Raw genomic sequence first — 20,091 nt, forward strand, 5'->3', positions numbered from 1 at the left:
AAATTTAATTCCACTTGTGAGAGTTAGATTTTCACATGTGAATGTTTCTTACAGGTGGAACTGCAAATTAGATTTCCATCTGCAATTCACATGTGAGGTGAAAACATTCTCCTCACATGTGAAACGGTGGTGATAACATGTTATTCTCCTCACATGTGAAACGGTGGTGATAACATGTTATTCTCCTCACATGTGAAACAGTGGTGATAACATGTCAATTCTAGATGTAATACATGTGAACAACTGATATAAAAAATATTAACTTGTAAAAAGTTGAATGCACATGTCAAAGATGATGTGATCACATGTAAAATACACATGTTAAACTCCATGTGAAATATCTTCACATGTGAAGTGTTCCAAAACCACATGGTTTCACAAGGTAAAGGTTATGTGATCAAGTGAAATTTCATGTGAAAATATCATCACATGTTAAAAGTTCCAAAACCACATGGTTTCACATGATTTCACATGTGCAAAATGTGAATTTGACATATCCAAATCTAACTGCCTGTAGCTCAGGCCCTGAAGCAAGGATATGTATATTCTAAGTACCATTTGAAAGGAAACACTTTGGAGTTTGTGTAAATGTGAAGGGAATGTAGGAGAATATAACAATAGGTCTGGTAAAAGATCTAATACAAAGAAAAAAAAAACATTATTTTGTATTTTTTTGTACCATCATCTTTGAAATGCAAGAGAAAGGCCATAATGTATTATTCCAGCCCAGCTGCAATTTAGATTTTGGCCACTGGATGGAAGCAGTGTATGTGCAAAGTTTTAGACTGATCCAATAAACCATTGCATTTCATTTCAAAATGTTGTATCAGGACTGCCCAAATGTGCCAAATTTGTTTATTATTAACTTTTCAAAATTGTGCACTCTCTTCAAACAATAGCATGGTATTCTTTCACTGTAATAGCTACTATATATTGGACAGTGCAGTTAGATTAACAAGAATTTAAGCTTTCTGCCAATATCAGATATGTCTATGTCCTGGGAAATGTTCTTGTTACTTACAACCTCATGCTAATCGCATTAGCCTACGTTAGCTCAACCATCCTGTGGAAGGGACACCAATCCCGAAGAATTAATATTTTTCATTTATAAACATTATTTCAAAAACCTGCCGAAAATCCAGTGTTTCTATGTCAAGCGATTATATTTTGTGATGTATGTAAAGTGTGATGTATATATTGCTCCATTTGTATATTCTGTGATGTATATAAGTGTAATATTGGGATGCAAACTCTAAATTGAATACTTTTCAACTCTCTGTATGACATGGTACAGGTCTCTTATTTTTTAAGCCCATAAACATGTGTGTGAGGTGTATACTTTTGTTTCAAAGTAGATTTGTTTAAGACTACCAATACTCACTCTGTGTTACCCCGAACTAACCCACTGCAGTAAAAGGTTAAGGAGTCCTCTAATCCCGCTCTGTTTACAAGGTGATCATGTCTTGTCCCAGCCCAGTCCTTATCAATTCTTCTAATGAGCCCTGCTTACTGTAGCTCAAATGTGATTTACTTCATGGATTGTACACTGCAGGATAAAGCTGCAGTGGTTTAATGAGCTGAATGGCAAACAGATAGGACAAGTTATTGCTCCATTTGTATAGGTTGAATTTAAACAGGAAGGGAAATAGTGGAGATTTGAAAGGTTGTGGGTGGATGGGAGTCACGTACGTAAACGGACCTCTGTAGCTTCTGTGTGCTGTAAGGTGATTTGTCTAGGCAGAGATTATTTGTGTTTATTTTTATTTAACCTTTATTTAACTAGGCAAGTCAGATAAGAACAAATTCTTATTTACAATGACGGCATACCTTGGCCAAACCCTCCCCTAACCCGGACGATACTGGCCCAAATGTGCGTTGCCCTATTGGATATGGGATGTGACTGGACCATGGGGAGATATGTGATTTGTTGTGCTGCCACTGATAAAATATATTGTTGTTACACTATGTCACTCACTGACCTGACAAGATTAATCTTAAACCTTAGTCATTGTCCCTACATCACAAACACCATGCATGGGCATGCCAAGGCATACACACACACACACACACACACACACACACACACACACACACACACACACACACACACACACACACACACACACACACACACACACACACACACACACACACAGAGGCTCTGTTTCCATTCGTTCTAAAGCGAGTCTGTATGAATCCTCTGTTCCTTGTTGTGTGCCGATCTCTGCATCTCTACGAGTGCTTGTCAACTCACTTAACTGTCTAATAAAAAGCAAGATGGCAAGAGTACGCGATAACTGCTGCAGCTGGCTTGAACACAGAGGAGGATGCCACCAGGCTTAAAGCTCAAATCCAAAACTTGAGTGCTGACAAAATGAAATGCCAAGCTAACTACAGTTCAGTAGGCCCTCGTACCTCCACAACATGAAAGTCTATCTAGCACAGCAACACCAGGGAATAGCGTAACAGCAAACAGCTTTACTCTCTCAGTTTAGTAAGAACATGCATTTGAAATGGGAAATGTCAACATGTTAAGAGGAAATGTGTCACTATTAACTCTTGAATAATTTATCCAATACCCTCAATCCCATTGTGTAACAGTACATTGTTCTCTACGGCAGGGTGTTACTCACAGTTTCATGTCCCATGTGTGCTGGTCTTAATCATTGTTAATCACCGGGATTTGTCTCCCATCAAATAAGTCCTTGCTGCCACAGTAAGACAGCACAACTAATGAGGCAGGTAATATGTGAGGGAAAAGAGAGAAAGAGAGAGTAAATATTTGAATGGTTTATTTCACTTTTGTTTATTATCTATTTCACTTGCTTTGGCAATGTAAACATATGTTTCCCATGCCAATAAAGCCATTAAATTGAATTGAATTTGATTGAGAGAGCGAGAGAAAGAGAGAGAGAAAGAGAGAGATAAAGAGCGAGATAGAGAGAGAGAAAGAGAGAGAGAGAGAGAGAGAGAGAGAGAGAGAGAGAGAGAAAGGCTTCTAACGTTTATAATTTCCGTTTTGAAATTTCTAACTAGATTAATAATTCACATTTCCTGTTGTTGCAGGATTATTTTCCTGCTATAGCAAACTGGCTCAAACTAAGATCCTACATATGTACAACAGCAACGAAACAAGTATCTCCATTAGTGTCACGACTTCTTGGAAAGATAGTGCAAACCTAAATCAATATACACCTAGTATACAAAACCTTAGGAACAGCTCTTTCCATGACATAGACTGACCAGGTGAGTCCAGGAAAAATCTAGGATCCCCTTGTTGATGTCACCTGTTAAATCCACTTCAATCAATGTCGATGAAGGGGGGGGGAGGGGGGGGGGACAGGTTAAAGAAGGATTTGTAAGCCTGGAGACAATTGAGGCATGAATTGTGTGTATGTGTGCCATTCAATGGGTCAATGGGATAGACAAAGATTTAAGCTGTGGTGTAAAGTACTTGAGTAAAAATACTTTAAAGTATTACTTAAGTAGTTGTTTGGGGTATCTGTATTTTACTTTACTATTTACACTACCTGTCAAAAGTTTTAGAACAGCTACTCATTCAAGGGTTTTTCTTTATTTTTACTATTTTCTGTATTGTAGAATAATAGTGAAGACATCAAAACTATGAAATAACACATATGGAATCAAAATATATTTTATATTTGAGATTCTTCGAAGTAGCCACCCTTTGCCTTGATGACAGCTTTACACACTCTAGGCATTCTCAACTTCACAACATTTTACTTTTACTTCACTACATTCTTAAAGAATGTGTATGTGTCAAGAACTGCAACGCTGCTGGGTTTTTCACGCTCAACAGTTTCACTTGTGTATCAAGCATGGTCCACCACCACAAAGGACATCCAGCCAACTTGACACAACTGTGGAAAGCATTGGAGTCAACATCCATGGGAAACGCTTTCGACACTATGGATAGTTTACAAAATGGGGGGGAGCAACTCAATATTAGGACTGTGTTCCTAATGTTTTGTACGTTCAGTGTACATTCAATTGGGCACGACTATAAACTTTTTATTCCAGAAAGAGCATGATTGCATGTGGGTGATAGATGTTAATGGTACTTAAAATGCAATAATTTGATCTCTTCTCCAAATGTCTCCCCCAGATAACCTATTGTCTGATAGCAGAACATTACCCCTTATTTAAAGAGGTGTGCTTAGAGGCCTGTTGTGGTAGATGTTCAAGGTTAATGGAATACAGGGCTGCTTTAGTCACTGTGTTGTTCAAGACTGACAAATGACTCAACCTTTTTGACAAACCAAAAATGAAATGTCAATCATGGAGTTGTATCATTATTTTGGAAATCTAACTTCCCAGCTTTAATCCCATTGGGGACTTTGGGTCTATTACACGTAGGCCAAGGTATCAGGATTCAAACAAATGCAAAGTTGCATAAGACGAATTTGTGATGCAATTGGCTTGAAAAGGCTTTTTTATCATCCAACTCCAGCTGCGAACCCGACATAAAGTCTAACCAGAATTAATGAACTCCCTTGACAAAAAGATTGAACCTTACAAACAAAAAAAGTGAAGGCAAATGTGTTTGTGTTGTTAGATTTTGTGTGTCTGTGTGTGTGTTAGGTGTGTGTGTGTGTGTGTGTGTTTGAGTCACAGCTACACCTCTCTCATACCAACCCCTGTTCTCTCTCCTCCTGCTGGTGGGTTGGCTAATGAGAAACCTGCCATCCTGTCATTCACTGTGCACACACACATACACACACACCCCTTCCTCACCCACCCACACACACATACACATACACACACAACCTTCCACCCCCCCCTTCCTCACCCACACACACACATACACACACAACCTTCCACCCCCCCTTCCTCACCCACACACACACCTACACACACTCTCCACAGGAGGTGGAAGATTGTCCAACACGTGTCATCAATCATCTCCTGGGCTGCCTGATGGACGATGCCACTCAATCTGTCTTCCCCTAGCCACGACAGCCCTGGCCCAGCCTCTGTCTCTCCTCGGCGGGCAGAAAAAACATGGGCAAGGCTGGCAGAATGAGGATTGATGGAACACCCTGACTGAGTCCCAAATGGCACCCTCTACCCCATAGGACTCTGCTCAAAAGTAGTGTACTACACAGGGATAGGGACTCACACCCTGACTGACTGGCTGGGGTCTGGCACAGCCCCACCAGGGAACAGTGCTGTTGGGAACAGATTAGAAGGGGTGTCACTTCACAATCTGGGGCCTTGGTAAGACCGGAGGCAGCAGCGTTGTGGTGAGCTGAGCATCTGTACTTCTATCCACCCTTCAATCAATCTGTCCATCAATCTTTCCATTGATCTTTCCGTCAGTCTTTCCATCAATCTTCCATACATTTTCCCAAATTTTCCATAAATCTTTCATCAATCTTTCCATTAATCTTTGCATCAGTCCGTCCATCTATCATCAACTTGAGCCCTTAAACAGCAGCTGTGTAAGTTCTACAGAGAGACTGGTGAATGAGTTTCTCTGCAACCAGTAAATTGTGTAAGCCATATTCTTGCCAGCTCAAAGGATATAATGCCTCTCAAACAATCTTGGATGTCTCTGTTGAAGACCTACACACAGATGTGGATTGTCATGTACCGTTGCCTTGACTTGAGGAAAAGTGATGCAACGCGAGATTCATGCTTGTAATGCAAGACGTTCTATATGACTCTGTACAGGAGAACACACCGAGCTCGTAACACCCCAGAACATTATTCTATGACCATCTATTATTCAGCTGTAGTTCTATTTGGGATTCCACTGTGTCTGAACAGATAAAACACTCCCACATTAGAGATGCCAAAACAGCATCCACTAGCTACCTTATCCAGCAGCTGGCAAACAGAAACCATTCATATTGCAGTGCCAAACGATTAAAGTCACTTAGTCCTTTTCATCATTGTTAAAGTAAGTAAATAAGGTCAAAGTGTACATCCTCTCCTCTGGAGTGGGAGAGAAAGAAATAACAAGGAGAAAACTGGGTAGTGAATGCTAATACTGTAGCTGATGGGCCTTACACAGTAGTGAAGCTGGTGATTCTCTGCTGTACAACACTGCTGTTGAAGACTCTCCACTGAGTGTTAGAACTGGAAGCCTGAGTTTGTGTGTGTGTGTGTGTGTGTGTGTGTGTGTGTGTGTGTGTGTGTGTGTGTGTGTGTGTGTGTGTGTGTGTGTGAAGGAGCAGAGCAGCCTGCGGGGGGTAGTGTGTGGGTGCTCGCTGAGCCTCTAACAGACGCTCTGCGTTTAGTCACCGCGTTTACCGCTCACAAAAGGGACAGCAAAGGCACAGGAGATAAAGGAGCGGCACAAATTATTTCTCTCATCCAACCAACACCACGGTAATCCAAGCCATCCGAGCCAACCTGCTTTCTACCGTTAGAGAATGACAGTGGGAATCGACGGCACTACAGCGCACCGCACTAACGGCTGTATGTTGGTATCTCTCTCCCCTCTCTCTCTCTCTCTCTCTCTCTCTCTCTCTTTCCCCTCTTTCTGTCTGTCTCATACTCAACCTCTCTCTCAAATTCTCTCTCTCGCATTCTCTCTCTTTCTCCCCTCTCTCTCACTCTCCCTCTCTCTTTTTCTGTCTCTCTCCCCACTCTCTCTACCTCTCTCTCTCTCTCTCCCCCATTCTCCCGCATCCCTCTCTCTCACCCCCCGCTCTCTCTCTCACTCTCTCAAAAGGGAAGAAAGAGAAGAGAGATCAGACAGATAGATTTACGACACAACTCTCCTCTCAGCCACTCTAGATTTAATAAGAGACTCAGCGAGGTAGGCTGTGTGAGACACTGCTCTCATAAGTGCATTCACTCCCTGTGTCCTGCAGCTTAGGCTATGGATTGCTTACAAAATGGCTACTAAGCATGAGTGTGGAGTGTTTGGGTAGGGGATCATCAGAGTGAAGCATCATTTTATTTCACAGCAGCTATCAAGGTTCGTATTCTGGAATCATAGTTTATTGAATCACAAGTGGATGTGCGATGAGCATTTACGCTTGAAAACACTTTCTTGTCACATCTCAATACATTTTCATAAAGGGGCTATTCACCTTGTGCTTTTACTAATGAACATGGTGTGTGAGCCATGTCATCTTACCCTAGCCTGTCGGTGAGTGCTCATTTGCCGTAGTCATGGGAGGGAACAAAAGAACCCAGACATGGAAAACAGAATCAATCATCAAAGCCTGGCTATTCCTGTACACAGTGGTTCACCACCCCGCCACATCTATGCATAGATTTCCTCTCAGTAGCACTGAACGCCAAGCCATTCTTTGTGCTTGCTTACTGGATGACGACCAAATGCTTGATAATTTCCATTATTATTTGTGGGATACAACCTCTAAATCAAACATAATGTTCCGTGTGCCGTCCTCAATCAAAATGAGATAAAATGTCAACGATTTTCCTTGCACAAGCGTAACACGACGCAACATATGAATTACATAAAGGCATCAATTATCTGGAGATATCCACGCCACACTGAACCAGGGACCTGTGGAGAGACAGAGAGAGAGATGAGCTGTGATATTTTAGTATTTATTAAGAACTCCAATTAGCTGCTGCCGAGGCGGCTACTCTTCCTGGGGTCCAAACAGGAAACTATACAAGAAATCTCATCATAGAGATTGTGTGTGTGTGTGTGTGTGTGTGTGTGTGTGTGTGTGTGTGTGTGTGTGTGTGTGTAAAGAGGGAAAGTTAAGTGGTTTTGTATGTGTTACTGTGTTATAAATGTGTGTTTATACTCTCTTTCGATGCTCGACCACCGATTCTCAGACGGAGCTACTGCAGGATCAGGATCAGGCCTTCAGTGTGTTTCTTGTCCTCAAGTTAAACATCCGACTGCCCAATGGCGGCGGCGTGGGATTGCGGAAAGAAACGCTGTAAGGTGACTTTACGAAAAACCTTGAGTTTTGTCTCATGGCTCATCAAGGGAAAATGCTCACTAGGGCTGTGGCGGTCCCGAAATTGCGTCAGCCGGTGATTGTCAAGCAAATAACTGTCGGTCTCATGGTAATTTAACGTTAATTAACATAAAAACGTTTAGCATCTCCTGGCTTCCAAACATAGCCTACAAGCAATTTTTAAAAGTCTAAGAAATCCATGTAATGTGGCATACACCTTCACAATAAATCCATAATTTATTTTAGACAGGTCTAAAGAAGCATGATATGAAGAAAAGAAGAAAAGAAAAGCATACTCTGAATTGTCCTCCATAAGATGGAGCTGGAGACGATGGCAGACGTTTTAGGTGCCCCCAGCCGATTGGGTTTTTGTTCGTTTATTTGTGTTGTTTGTAACTTATTTTTGTACTTATTTTGTACATAATGTTGCCGCTACCGTCTCTTATGACCGAAAATAACTTATAGACATCAGGACAGCAATTACTCACCAAGGAATAGCAGAGTCCTCTTTTTCCTTTCACGACGCTGAAGAGCCCGACGCGAAGGATACACTTCTTCCTCGGGAACAGGCCCCGATCCCCGTGATCTGCGTGAAGATGCGGCGAAGGTCGGGCTGCCTTCTGAGAATTCGTAGGCGATCGAATAAACCCCCACTCCCCTCCATTCTACTAGCCAAAGTGCAATTTTTGGACAATAAAATCAATGAGTTACGCAGAAGATTAAACTACCGGGACATTAAAAACTGTAACGTGGCTAAACATCAACAACATCAACATTCAGCTGGCTGGTTATACGATGTACCGGCAGGATAGAACAGCGGCGCCTGGTAAGACAAGGGGCGGCTGTCTATGTATTTTTGTAAACAACAGCTGGTGCAAGATATCTAAGGAAGTCTCGAGCTATTGCTGAGGTAGAGTATCTCATGATAAGCTGTAGACCACACTACCTACCGAGAGAGTTATCATCTGTATTCTTTGTAGCTGTCAGAGGCTGGCACCAAGATAGCATTGAATGAGCTGTATTCCGCCATAAGCAAACAGGAAAATGCTCACCCAGACGCGGTGCTCCTAGTAGGGACTTTAATGAAGGGAAACTTAAATCCGTTTTACCACATTCCTATCAGCATGTTAAATGTGCAACCAGAGGAAAAAAAAAACTCTGGACCACCTATACTCACACACAGAGACACATACAAAGCTCTCCCTCACCCTCCATTTGGCAAATCTGACCATAATTCTATCCTCCTGATTCCTGCTTACAAGCAAAAATGAAAGCAGGAAGCACCAGTGACTAGATCAATAAAAAAAGTGGTCAGAGGAAGCAGATGCTAAGCTACAGGAATGTTTTGCTAGCACAGATTGGAATATGTTCCGATGGCATTGAGGAGTACACCACATCAGTCAATGGCTTCATCAATAAGTGCATTGATGACGTCGTCCCCACAGTGACAGAACATACATACCCCAACCAGAAGCCATGGATTACAGGCAGTATCCACTCTGAGCTAAAGGCTAGAGCTGCCGCATTCAAGAATCGCGACTCTCACCCGGAAGATTATAAGAATTCCGGATATGCCCTCCAACGAACCATCAAACAGGCAAAGCGTTAATACAGGGCTAAGATCGAATTGTACTGCACCGGCTCTGCCGCTAGTCGGATGTGACAAGGCTTGCAAACCATTACAGACTACAAATGGAAGCACAGCCGAGAGCTGCTTCTATGACCGCTACTTCTATGACCGCTTCGAGGCAAATAATACTGAAACATGCATGAAAGCATCAGCTGTTCCAGAAGACTGTGTGAACACGCTCTCCACAACCTTTAAACAGGTCAACATTCACAAGGCCGCGTGGCCAGATGGATTATCAGGACGTGTACTGTGAGCATGCGCTGACCAACTGGCATGTGTCATCACTGACATTTTCGACCTCTCCCTGTCTGAGTCTGTAATACCAACATGTTTTAAGCACACCACCATAGTCCCTGTGCCCAAGAACACTAAGGTAACCTGCCTAAATGACTACCGACCTGAGGCACTCATGTCTGTAGCCATGAAGTGCCTTGAAAGGCTGGTCATGGCTCAGATCAACACCATCATCGCAGAAACCCTAGACCCACTCCAACTTGCATACTGCCCCAACAAATCCACAGATGATGCAATCTGTATTGCACACTGCCCATTACACACTGCCCTTTCCCACCTGGACAAAAGGAACACCTATGTGAGAATGCTATTCACTGACTACAGCTCAGTGTTCAACACCATAGTGCCCTCAAAGCTCATCAACAAGCTAAGGTCCCTGGGACTAAACACCTCCCTCTGCAACTCTATCCTGGACATCCTGATGGGCCGCCCTCAGGTTGTAAGGGTAGGTAACAACACATCCGCCACGCTGAACCTCAACATAGGGGCCCCTCAGGGGTGCATGCTCAGTCCCCTCCTGTACTCCCTGATCACTCATGACTGCACGACAAGGCACGACTCCAACACCATCATTAAATTTGCCGATGACACAACAGTGGTAGGCCTGATCACCGACAACGACGAGACAGCCTATAGGGAGGAGGTCAGAGACCTGGTCATGTGGTGCCAGGACAACAACCTCTCCCCTGACGTGATCAAGACAAAGGATATGATTGTGGACTACAGGATAAAGAGGACCAAGCACGCCCCCATTCTCATCGACGGGGCTGTAGTGGAGCAGGTTGAGAGATTCAAGTTCCTTGGTGTCCACATCACCAACAAACTAACATGGTCCTAGCACACCAAGACGGTCATGGAGAGGGCACGACAAAGTCTATTCCCCCTCAGGAGACTGAAAAGATTTGGCATGGGTCCTGAGATCCTAAAAAGGTTCTACAGCTGCACCATCGAGAGCATCCTGACTGGTTGCATCACTGCCTGGTATGGCAACTGCTCGGCCTCCGACCGCAAGGCACTACAGTGGGTAGTGGGAACAGCCCAGTACATCTCTGGGGCCAAGCTTCCTGCCATCCAGGACCTCTATCCTGAACAAGTAATCAAATGGCTACCCAGACTATTTCCATTGTCCACCCAACCCCTCTTTTACGCTGCTGCTACTCTCTGTTTATCATATATGCATAGTCACTTTAACTATACATTAATGTACATACTACCTCATTTAGCCCGACTAACCGGTGCCTGTATATTGCCTCGCTATTGGATATAGCGTCGCTACTGTTATTTTTTAACATTTGATTTTATTTGATGTTAGGGCCTGATGTGGCTATGCCAAATAGCTGTGGGCTACACTAATTCATTTAGCAGACAAGATTTGCTTATAATTCCATGGCATTATTTAATATTATTTTATAGTATGGCGAATACAATTGAACATACGTAATAAAACATAAATTTTTCATCCAACTGATTTGAGGGTGTGTGTACATTAGGCAATTCTGTGTGAGTGGTTAACAAAGAAATCGGTACTCCTATATGCTTAATTTAGAGTTATTAATGGAACTTTAGTTGTTCTACAAACGTTAGGCTATACATTTTGATTTCGAATACATTGTAAGGCTGCATGATGACTGTACATACTCCAATAGTCTCTCATTCACAATATGAGAAGCACTTGATGATGCCTCGAATTTCACGGTGGCATCCCCTTTGTGGTCGTAATGCACCCTAAAAAAATCCATGCCTTTTGCAGCCTGGAGTGCTGCATTGTGCCCTTCTCCCTGAGTGTGCTGCGCAATCCGAAGCGTCTCTCACTCGCACGGCTCTCTGTCACATGATCAGGTCTTTCTCACAGGTAACAAGTGAAGACAGACACATCAGAGACGCAACCTTGCACGCCCTTATCCAGTTCTGAGGTGCATATTGAAGATATTGGATGAACTGTCCACATTTACTTTTCATCAGCCAACAAGAGAAGTAGGCCTAATGAACAGCAAAAGCACTAGCCTATGTCAATCTACTATCCCCCATAGCACAAAAGTCGACCTATTCTATTCTGTGTCACAAATAAATATTCCAAACATAGTTTGTGACATTTGTGGAACGCGATAGATCCCAAATTAATACAACCACTAGCATAAAAAAAAAGTTTTTATGCTATGTGGCTGACGCAACAGATCTGAATGTTTAGCTTAAAATGTTGATAAACTATGAGGCTATTTCTTCACACATGGTAGTAGGCTATAAGCGTGAATGTTACATTAGCGGAAAACACCATTATCAAAAGTGACCGCAAATGCAAATATGCATGCAACGCTTTTATTATTACAAAAATCTCTGAAATTGGAAACACTTATCTCCCTCACTAGCTTTAAGCACCAGCTGTCAGAGCAGCTCACAGATCACTGCACCTGTACATAGCCCATCTATAATTTAGCCCAAACTACTACCTCTTCCCCTACTGTATTTATTTATTTTATTTATTTTGCTCATTTGCACCATATTATTTATATTTGAACTTTGAACTTTCTTCAAACTACAAATCTACCATTCCAGTGTTTTTCTTGCTATACTTTATTTACTTTCCTACCATGGCATTTTTTTGCTTTTACCTCCCTTATCTCACATCATTTGCTCACATTGTATATAGTCTTATTTTTTTTATTTTTTTATATATATTTTTATTTTTTTTATTTTTTTTCTACTGTATTATTGACTGTATGTTGTTTACTCCATGTGTAACTCTGTGTTGTTGTATGTTGTCGAACTGCTTTGCTTTATCTTGGCCAGGTCGCAATTGTAAATGAGAACTTGTTTTTATGATGAAAAGTATCTTCCCCAAACTTGAAACTCACGCGCTGCTTATATATGCCAGTTCGGCTCTTCAGCCCTTGTAAAGCTGATTAATGTAGTTAATTTTAAGAAGTTATTTGGCCACTTTAGTGATACAAACCTTATTAAAACATATAGGCCTATGGGGCAGGCTACAGTACATGCAGTATGCAACTATGATTTGAATAAGTCAACAAAAAAAATGCATTGTTTCTTATGCTGGGCATCATTCACAAGTGATGATATATACAGTTGAAGTCGGAAGTTTACATACACTTAGGTTGGAGTCATTAAAACTCGTTTTTCAACCAAACCACACATTTCTTGTTAACAAACTATAGTTTTGGCAAGTCGGATAGGACATCTACTTTGTGCATGACACAAGTAATTTTTCCAACAATTGTTTACAGACAGATTATTTAACTTATAATTCACTGTATCACAATTTCAGTGGGTCAGAAGTTTACATACACTAACTTGACTGTGCCTTTAAACAGCTTGGAAAATTCCAGAAAATGATATCATGGCTTTAGAAGCTTCTGATAGGCTACTTGACCACCAAAGGTAGCCTTCACAACGAAAATCTATCACCCAAACATAAACAGAAATGGTAGCATCTGTCTGGACATTCTGAGGTCACAGTGGTCCCCAGCACTTACAGTTTCGAAAGTTAAGACAAACTGGCTTACATTCACAGTTTGTAAACCAACTTTTTTTTGTCTTGTTTCTACCCTAATTGCACAATATAAAATAATTAAAGCAAAATGCATCTCAAATGTTTTCCTAATTTGTTCAACTGTTGCCCTTGACAATATTGTGATGGTGTAATTGCAGAATAATCTCATCCTGGTTATCCTCACCTTTTGTTCTTCCAGTTTTATTGTCCATATGTTCTTTGCTATGTGACCCAAACCCAGATGACCACCTAGTCCCATACATAGCACACATCTACAAGCAGGACAAAGAAAAGTACAACAGATTAGCAAGAGATTGGACTCAAAAGTATGCAATGTTAAGGACTGAAGTTTGAGACAACGGAAAAAGCTTAAGCAAATTCATTTCCTGGACACCTCTGAAAACAAAGTACTGTTGCCACCCCTCATCCACACTGGTTCAAGAAAGTGTTTTATATGGGAAGCACTTTCTGTGCCCAAATTAACTGTTTTTATGCTTTGAACTCATTATTTTCTTTGACATTCCCAATGTTATATAAATTATTGTTCTGTTATTGCTGAGATGGCCATAAAGATTTTAAAAAATATATATATATGTATGAATCCAGTCCCCCCCCTTCCCTCATCTTATAGATAATTTTTTTATTTATTTTAGATATTTTTATTGTATAGTATCAAGCTATACTTCATCTATTTTTATTATTTTGCATTAAAAAGTAAAACGAATGGATCTTGTCTTTATTTTGATACTAGAGATGAGATGTATTGTGTCCTGTGTAGCTCAGTTGGTAGAGCATGGTGTTTGCAACACCAGGGTTGTGGGTTCGATTCCCATGGGGGACAAGTACGGACCAGTATGGAGAAAAAAATGTATGAAATACATTCACTACTGTAAGTCGCTCTGGATAAGAGTGTCTGCTAAATGACTAAAATGTAAATGTAATTGGAGGTGTGGATGTATTTCAAGGCCTACCTTCAAACTCCGTGCCTCTTTGCTTGACATCATGGGAAAATGAAAAGAAATCAGCCAAGACCTCAGAAAAATAAGTGTAGACCTCCACAAGTCTGGTGCATCCTTGGGAGCAATTTCCAAACACCTGACAGTACTGTGTTCACCTGTACAAACAACAGTATGCAAGTATAAACACCATGGGACCATGCAGCTGTCATACTGCTCAGGAAGGAGATGTGTTCTGTCTCCTAGAGATGAACATACTTTGGTGTGAAAAGTGCAAATCAATCCCAGAACAACAGCAAAGTACCTTGTGAAGATGCTGGAGGAAACAGGTATGAAAGTATCTATATCCACAGTAAAATGAGTCCTATATTGACATAACTTGAAAGGCCACTCAGCAAGGAAGGAGCCACTGCTCCAAAACCTCCATAAAAAAGCCAGACTACAGTTTGCAACTGCACATGGGGACAAAGATTGTACTTTTTGGAGAAACGTCCTCTGGTCTGATGAAACAAAAATAGAACTGTTTGGCCGTAATGACCATTGTTATGTTTGGAGGAAAAAGGGGGAGGCTTGCAAGCCGAAAAACACCATCCCAACCTTGAAGCACGGGGGTGGCAGCATCATGTTGTGGGGGTGCTTTGCTTCAGGAGGGACTGGTGCACTTCACAAAATAGATGGCTTCATGAGGCAGGAAAATTATGTGGATATATTGAAGCAACATCTCAAGACATCAGTCAGGAAGTTAAAGCTTGGTTGCAAGTGTGTCTTCCAAATGGACAATGACCCCAAGCATACTTCCAAAGTTGTGGCAAAATGGCTTAAGAGCAACAAAGTCAAGGTATTGGAGTGGCCATCACAAAGCCCTGACCTCAATCCTATAGAACATTTGTGGGCAGAACTGAAAAAGCGTGTGCGAGCAAGGAGGCCTACAACCTGACTCCATTACACCAGCTCTGTCAGGAGGAATGGGCCAAAATTCACCCAACTTATTGTGGGTAGCTTGTGGAAGCCTACCCAAAACGTTTGACCCAAGTTAAACAATGTAAAGGCAATGCTACCAAATACTAATTGAGTGTATGTAAACTTCTGACCCACTGGGAATGTGATGAAAGAAATAAAAGCTGAAATAAATCATTCTCTCTGCTATTATTCTGACATTTAACATTCTTAAAATAAAGTGGTGATCCTAACTGACCTAAGACAGGGAATTTTTACTCGGATTAAAGTCAGGAATTGTGAAAAACTTGGTTTAAATGTATTTGGCTAAGGTGTATGTAAACTTCCGACTTCAACTGTAATTTGCAATTGATAGGCTGATATTTTCACCCTTCAGATTATTCTTGATTTAACCTTGTCTTTTTTTAATCTTTTTTTTATTGAGCAGTGAATCCGCTCAACAACTACATCATACCAGTCATCCAACAGACTCCCATTCATAGCGACACAGAGAAGCATCCAGGGTCTATGCCCTGCTCAAGGGCACGTTGACAGATCTCCCACCAGGCCAAAACACGTGAACCAGAACCCTCCAAGATCCCCCACAGTTCCCCAATAGCTGTCCCTCAACCATTTGAGATAAATAAAAACTACAATTCATTCCATTCCCCACCACCAATAACCCCCCAATGCACCAACAACCAAGAGAATAAGCTAATGAAAAAAAAGAAAACAACAGAATAAAACAGCAAACAACGCCATTTTTTTTTAAACAAATGACATCAAGGACAACTAAAATCATAGCAGCAATGCCAACTGTTTGTGTGCATGTCTGGCGCTATTACATGTACAGTATGTGTGTGTTCTTGTATGTGTTTATTTGAGTGACAGTGTGTGTATATGCATGTATACAAACACCTGAACAGCATCAGCCTCAGGCAAACCGGCATTTTTTGTAAAAACACTGCCCCTCAGTGTCATTCAAATGTACTTTTGATTATGTTTATTTTAACCTTGTCTTTACAGATACTAAATAATATATGTGTGACATTAGTTTTGATTTAGAATGGACCATTATCATGCACCTGTATCGAAACAGGAGCATGCAGGAAAAAATACATGTCATTTATGCACTTAAATAGCGAACGGAGGATGCTTTTTCCCGTGGTTTATTTTCATGACAGCCAGTTAGGCTCTATTCCTGTTGTAAATATAAGCAATGTGCTTAATATTAGGAAAGTTGAGAAATAAATATAGTAGGTCTAGCCTATAGAAAGCTGATAGGATCCTCCTCTTTTTATTAGCGGCCATCACTCTGTTTTCTCACTCAATTGCATAGCCTATAGAAATGTTGCGCAACATGAGCTCATGGGCTCTCATTAAGTGTTTGATTAGATTTTCGAATACATTTGCATTCATGTCAGAGTGATTAGAGGGACAATAGAGTGCTGAGTCCCTGGCAGTTAGTAAGTTTGATAGGCTACTAATGACCAGCAGCAGCATCAGAGCTTGGAGAAGCTGGTCATGTGGAATTTGACTGCCCTCATGACTCGTGACCGCCGGTGTGGCGGTAATATGTTCACTACAACAGCCCTAGTGCTCACATGTCACAACAAGACAGGTGTCTGCGTCATTTCATTTCTCAAACGGCATAACGACTGCATCTTGCCCACCGGCACCCCGGCTATACATATGAACTACCTATGCACTGGCTGAATAGGAACACAACATATGCACTTAGAATAAAATAGTCTTGCTCAAGGGCACAACGGCAGGAGATGGGAGTTCAGATCCATTTTTGCATTACCCTGGCACAGGGCTTGAACCAGCAACCTTCTGCCTGCTGGTCCACCTCTCCATGGCTACTGCTTCAAAGTAAGGGGTTAAAGGCCATAAAGCAAGCATAACAGTACGCCATGAAGTCACAGGAGAAGGAAGAAGAATAATTCCAAATAACTCACCTGGTTGACAGAGCTGTTAACTACAGCCAGGTCTAGACAACTTGGGAATCAGAGAGGATCAAGAGGCCTTAACCCGCCAAACAAGTTGAAGGGAAACTCACTTGTCGACCCATTGCAAAGCCAGTGGTGCAGCATTCAACACTTGTCATTAACCAAGGAGTCCAATTCTCCCCTTTAACCAAAAGAACACACCAACTTAAAGACAGACAGACATACAGACTGTCTATCTGTCTGGAGGCTGGACAGAATAGATGTAAGTAAGGCAGACTTTGTCCAGACAGACGGACAGACAGACAGACAGTGTTATTTTGCTGTATGATCGTGGAACAGCGTGTCTGGTTTAAAGAGCAGTACAGCTAATTAAAATATTCACAAACATTTCCCGGTAGAGGCAGAGTAGCATCGGGAGTCGGAGTACAATGAGGCATTAAAGCAACTAGCTGCCACCAGCGCCCAGTTCGATGCAGCCGCCGAATACGACAGAGGTGCCACGGTTACTCCTTCCCCTCTGCTTGGCTGCTAAAATTAAGACTTCTAAAAATACAGCCTGCCTTGGCTGAGGCTTGGAGAACTGACACATTCATATGCATGACAACCGTGTTCCGTCTCCACTCTGTCTGTTAGCCATGGACAGGCCATCTGCTCTGCTCTGCGGTGCTGAGCCTGAGTCCCAGGACAGATCTCCGGGACACGTGACAGACTGAGCTATAAGGAGTCATGTGTACTATCTAATGATAGGCAATGCCCCCATGCCATATGGTGGCCTGGTCCAGTGGGGGAATACCAATATGATCACAATCATCTTGAAGAACAATCTGCCCTAAATGGCCATGTCCTCCTAAAGTCTCTACCAGGCAAAGCCAGAAGAGGACTGGCCACCTAACAGTCTAGTTCCTCTCTAGGTTTCCTCCTAGGCTCCTGCCTTTTCTAGGGAGATTTTCCTAGCTACTGTGCTTCTGCATCTGCAACATGCTTGCTCTTTCGGGTTTTAGGCTGGGTATCTGTACAGCACTCTGTGAAAACTTCTGTTGTAAAAAGGGCTTTAAAAAATAAATGTGATTGATTCATTGATTGACTGACAATGTGTCATGGAGGTCAATACTACTTGTCTTACAAGTACTGTGTTTGTGGGCAAGTTGGTGTATGGCTATGTGTGTGGGGGTGTTTCTGGTTTCTGTTTGTATGCACAGAGCAGGTAAACTACATGTGTGTATGTGTGCTCAGACATACCTGCATGTGTGTGTGTGTCGATCCGCAAGCATATGTGTGTGGCTATATCTAGGCCTAAATGCTGCCACGTACCTGTTGGATGAAGACCTGTGCTCCTCGGGGGCTGAGCAGTAGGATGGCCCGTCTCAGTGTGTCCCTGTAGCGGTTGAGCTCCTCTGTCCTCATGGTGTTGAAGAGGTTCGAGAAGACCTTACTGATGTTCCTGTCCACTCTCTGTAGAGATACGTCCAGCCCCTGCCGAGACGTCTGGTCCAGGAAACCCTGTAGGCCGCGGATATCTGAGGGGAGGGAGGAGAGGCGGATGAGTGGGGTTGGACTGACTGGACTCAGAAAACTCACTGACTGAACTCGGAAACCCCTCCATCCTCCTGCAGATCCCTATGAGTAATTGAAGGATAATGTATAATTAGGCATCCATTGCACTTTCCACTCAGATTCCCCTTTCAATGGCATATTCCAAATCAAAGTTTATTTGTCTACGAGCACTGAATACGTAGACCTTACAGTGAAATGCTTACATACAGGCCCTAACCAACAGTGAGATTTTCAAGTAAAAAATAGGTATTAGGTGAACAATAGATAAGTAAAGAAATAAATACAACAGTAAAAATACAGTGAAAAATAACCATTAGCGAGGCAATATACAGGCACCGGTTAGTCGGGCTAATTGAGGTAGTATGTACATGTACTATAGGTATGGTTAACGTGACTATATGATAAAGAGAGAGTAGCAGTAGCGTAAAAGAGGGGTTGGCGGGTGGCGGGTGGCGGGTGGCGGGTGGCGTGACACAATGCAGATAGTCCGGGTAGCCAATGTGCGGGGGCACCGGTTAGTCGGGCTAATTGAGGTAGTATGTACATGAATGTATAGTTAAAGTGACTATGCATATATGATAAACAGAGAGTAGCAGCAGCGTAAAAGAGGGGTTGGGGGCAGTGGAAATAGTCTGGGTAGCCATTTGATTACTTGTTCAGGAGTCTTATGGCTTGGGGGTAAATACTGTTGAGAAGCCATTTGGTCCTAGACTTGGCGCTCCGGTAACACTTGCCATGCGGTAGTAGAGAGAACAGTCTATGACTGGGGTGGCTGGGGTCTTTGACTATTCTTAGGGCCTTCCTCTGACACTGCCTGGTGTAGAGGTCCTGGATGGCTGGCAGCTTAGCCTCAGTGATGTACTGGGCTGTTCGCACTACCCTCTGTAGTGCCTTGCGGTCGGAGGCTGAGCAGTTGCCGTACCAAGCAGTGATGCAACCAGTCAGGATGCTCTCGATGTTGCAGCTGTAGAACCTTTTGAGGATCTGAGGACCCATGCCAAATCTTTTTAGTTTCCTGAGGGGAAATAGGCTTTGTCGTGCCCTCTTCACGACTGTCTTGGTGTGTTTGGACCATTCTAGCTTGTTGGTGATGTGGACACCAAGGAACTTGAAGCTCTCAACCTGCTCCACTGCAGCCCCATTGATGAGAATGGGGGCATGCTCGGTCCTCGCTTTCCTGTAATCCATAATCACTCCTTTGTCTTGATCACATTGAGGGATAGGTTGTTATTCTTGCACCACCCGGCCAGGTCTCTGACCTCCTCCCTATAGGCTGTCTCGTCGTTGTCAGTGATCAGGCCTACCACTGTTGTATCATCTGCAAACTTTATGATGGTGTTGGAGTCGT

At 42.5% G+C, this 20,091-nt stretch overlaps 1 protein-coding gene across 2 annotated transcripts in view; it reads right to left on the reverse strand.

The window, feature by feature from the left end:
• grid1b (glutamate receptor, ionotropic, delta 1b) overlaps positions 1-20,091 on the reverse strand; it is a 414,815-nt gene that overhangs the window by 143,380 nt on the left and 251,344 nt on the right. For both annotated transcript variants that reach the window (XM_029705848.1, XM_029705837.1), the window contains exon 4: positions 18,501-18,706. In XM_029705848.1, the coding sequence (XP_029561708.1) occupies positions 18,501-18,706 (206 nt within the window). The remainder of the gene's footprint in view (positions 1-18,500; positions 18,707-20,091) is intronic.

This window comes from Salmo trutta, chromosome 2, assembly GCF_901001165.1.
Source record: "Salmo trutta chromosome 2, fSalTru1.1, whole genome shotgun sequence".
In the NCBI taxonomy this organism is placed as follows: domain Eukaryota; kingdom Metazoa; phylum Chordata; class Actinopteri; order Salmoniformes; family Salmonidae; genus Salmo; species Salmo trutta.